At 46.3% G+C, this 3,753-nt stretch overlaps 1 protein-coding gene across 1 annotated transcript in view; it reads left to right on the forward strand.

Annotated features, from left to right (window-relative positions):
• The window catches only part of LOC102382226 (myelin P2 protein-like), a 19,719-nt gene that overhangs the window by 1,663 nt on the left and 14,303 nt on the right, over positions 1–3,753 (forward strand). The window contains exons 3-4 of the mRNA XM_006021757.1: positions 291–386; positions 652–702. Coding sequence (XP_006021819.1) covers positions 291–386; positions 652–702 — 147 coding nt within the window. The remainder of the gene's footprint in view (positions 1–290; positions 387–651; positions 703–3,753) is intronic.

Below are 3,753 nucleotides of genomic sequence, written 5' to 3' on the forward strand. Positions count from 1 at the left end.
CTCCCGGCTGGGCCCAGGCAGGCCGGGCTGCATTGCCACTGCTGCGGGGGCTGGGGCCATGGAGGCCTGGGCTGCATAGCCTCCCCGCTGGGCCTGGGCTGTGCCACTGCTGCTGGGGCAGGCCGGGATGCGCCACCTCCCTGTGTATACGCCGCCATGGAGAATACACGGGTGCGGCGTATACATGGATTTATTTACAAAAATACAATTTTCTGTGGATTATACATGGGTGCGGTTTATACCCGTGGGTGGGGTATATGCATGAAAATATGGTACTTGGTCTCTTGCAGAGTCTTGTGACCTTGGATGAGGGCTCATTGATTCAGGTGCAAAAGTGGGATGGAAAAGAGACAACAATGAAAAGGAAAATAATGGATGGGAAAGTGGTGATGGGAAGTTCTTTCTTGATACTAGATTACTAAAACAAATGGGTCTTCACTAACCTTTTTAGCATTCCTCATCTAGCAAAGACCAATAGCAACTCTTCTGTAATCAGAAGGAAAACATCAGTGGTGAGGAAACCTCTAATACTGATGTTGCAATGTTGCTAGAGACCATTTTGAAGCCCTTTGTGGCAATATTCATCCATCTGCATATGGAAATATTTCTTGATTTGTGCTGTAGTAACCTTTCTCCTCCTCTTTCTCTTAGGAATGTAGCATGAACAATATCAGCTGCACTACAGTATATGTATATGAGAAAGTGAGAGACTGCTAATTCCTACATACTGACCTGGAAGCTTCCCCTGAGAGAGCTCTGTGCAATCTTCTGTTCTCTCGAGCCTGTCTCAAAATAGTATATTCAAGTAACTTATTAAGCTTTGAAACACTGAATAGTGAAGTCTGTATACATTCTATGGATATCTTGCTTACAAAATCATAAAATGGTGATATGGCTACCTCTTTTTAAACTGAGGAATAACTCAATACAATATTTGTCTTCCAATTTAGGAAAGATTTAGTGGAAGTCTCTTCCTCCCTCATCCTTCCATAATGCTCTAATATACTTCCTAAAAGTTCTGCCCAGCTTCTGAGAGGGTAAAATTATGAAGCTTTTATCTTGAATATGAACAGGTGTCCCAAGTCAGTTCCTGTAATGGTGTCACTTCTATCTCATTAAAATGCTATTACTCTGGCACGGTACCATCTTGTTATCATCTGCATAGGTGTAAATGACCAACGTGCAGGCAAGGCAAGGCAAGGATCACAGGGGATGTCTTTGAAATGCTGTAGCTTCCTCTGTACAAATTGGTGTGGGGGCATGGAGCAATGCTTCATGTCCCAGTCACTTGCTATAGAAAAGAAAGGAAAACTGCAACAGGGGTGCCTCTTATTTAGATCCCATCCCTGAAAAAATAAGAGCTCTCCTGCCATAAAAAAAGAAAGGTGTTAAAGACAACAGGAGCATTGTCCCCAGTCCTTTACAGCAGTATGTTTTGAAGCTAACTTCTAATGTTTCCTCTCGAACAGTGGTTCTCAATCCCTTTAGATTTGAGGCACCCCTCAGAAAAAGCCGGGTCCTAGTTTTCACTCCAGTTTTGACTAAGGAAAAACAATAGGAGAATTGTCTCTTGGAAAGACTGACAGGCACAATACTTTTAACACTATGGATTTCTGTTTGAGATCTCTGGGTTACCTAGTGAATTCTGTCTGCCTGCCTAGCAGTGATTACGGTGCCTGGCACCCCTGTAGTACCCTTGAAAGTATCTCCAGGCCCCTCAGGATGCTGCAGCACCCTGGTTGAGAATCATTGTTCTAGAAGGAAGTTTTACTCTAGCACCCCTTTGTCCTCCCAGAGTTTGGTAGGCCTCTTCTTTCCTGCAATATTTATAAAGTGAAGGGAGATGCTACCTGGATTCCTCTGCCTTGTAGAACAAAAGCTATAATAGTTGGGCAACATGCCCATTCAAATGTACTTTGCATGCACATGTACTTCATTCCTGATACTTGAGACAGGATGATAGAGTCCCTGCAAGCCAAGAAAAGGGAGGATTTAGGGCATCTTGGAAACATGCTGATTTAGCATGTCTCACTACTCCCACCCATGGTCAATATAATATTGTGCTCCTACTGGTGCAAAGTAGTATGTATGGAACATGCACCCAGCAGCCCATCTGGGGGAGGGCGGGGGGGGGGGATGAGTAAAATGGTGCTCCCCTATCTGCTGTTTTTTTTTCTCACAACAGGCTCAGCCCTGTGTCCAGTAGCATATCTGGGGAGGGGAGAACAGCCCCCTAGGGGTGATTTCCAGGGAGCTCATGCCATGGGACTCCTGTGCTGGATTCTCTCTCCCTCTCTGCCATTGCTGCTCAAGCTGTCTGCACACGGAAGGCAGCAGCAGTTGTTTTCCCTGTGCCGAGAACCCAGGAAGGTAAGACTTTCCTTCCTTTTCCACTCCATCCCACCTGCTGTACAGCAGGTGGCATATGCCCTCCCCATGGCCTGGGAACTGAATGACCTCACTATGCCTCTTTAGACAAGCTACCTTTAAAAACTTTAGTGTGTGGAGTGGGGAGAGTGGGATGAAAGGGGGATTCTCACTCTCTCATTTCTTGAATTATTATGGGATCTGATCCTAATGGTCTCACTTGTCTTCTTCCTCTGGGAGCCTGCTGGCTGCAAAGAATAGGGTATAAGATATTATATCTGTTGACTGAAGATGGCAATATCTGGCTCATAATTTGGATCTGACTGTTGATGTTGGTTACTACTGCTAACTGAACAGGGTACCCTTAGATAAAATAAATAAGTAGTGCTGATCCCAAGGAACCCAAACATGGGTTTGCAGTATTTGTCCACACCCCTGGTACAGACTCTGAGTTGGGGAGGGAGCACCTGTGCTAGCAACTGCACCTTCAAATATTAGGGTGATGGAATGCAGTTATGTGATTTTACTTACAAAATCAGAGAATCTCTGTTCCTGTGTCATGATCTGAAGCTGTGAATCAAAGCCCTTCCTCCCAAATGTGTGTAGGCACTAGTGTGGCTTTATAAAAACCTGACTGGTATAGATCAGTAAGCTGCATAATCATTTAGCAAGTTGTATTGACTATACCTCGGTTGCTCGGGGTTGGAGGGGGGCGGTCAGGAAGGCCAAGGTGGAGATGGAACTGGGACTAGCCACCCGGATTAAGGACAACAAGAAGTCCTTTTTTAAATACATAGGGGGCAAAAAAAAGGTACCTGGTAATGTGGGGCCTCTGCAAGACATGCTAGGAAATCCGGTTGTTGCACCAGATGACAAGGCTAACCTATTTAACAATTTCTTTGCCTCCATTTTCCTGAGCAGGGACCAGATCAGCCCATCTGCCGGGAACCCCTCAGGCCCCGGGGCAGGCGTACCCAGGCCTAGGGTCAGTGAGGACCTAGTCAGGGAACTTCTGGAGGGACTGGATGTATTTAAATCAGCTGGTCCTGACGACCTCCACCCCAGAGTGCTGAGGGAATTAGCAGAGGTCATTGCAGGACCCCTGGCATGGCTTTAGGAGCACTCGTGGTGCTCTGGCCAGGTGCCAGAGGACTGGAAAAGGGCCAATGTGGTTCTCATTTTCAAAAAAAAGGAGAACCCAGGAAACTATAGGCCAGTTAGTCTTACCTCAATCTTGGGTAAGCTTTTTGAGAGAATTATCCTGGCGCATGTCCACGAGGGACCAGCAGGGGAGGTGATGCTTAGGGGCAACCAACACGGGTTCATTAGAGGCAGGTCCTGTCAGACCAACCTGGTGGCCTTTTATGACCAGGTCACAAAATCCTT

Source organism: Alligator sinensis, unplaced genomic scaffold (genome assembly GCF_000455745.1).
Source record: "Alligator sinensis unplaced genomic scaffold, ASM45574v1 scaffold340_1, whole genome shotgun sequence".
Classification (NCBI taxonomy): Eukaryota; Metazoa; Chordata; order Crocodylia; family Alligatoridae; genus Alligator; species Alligator sinensis.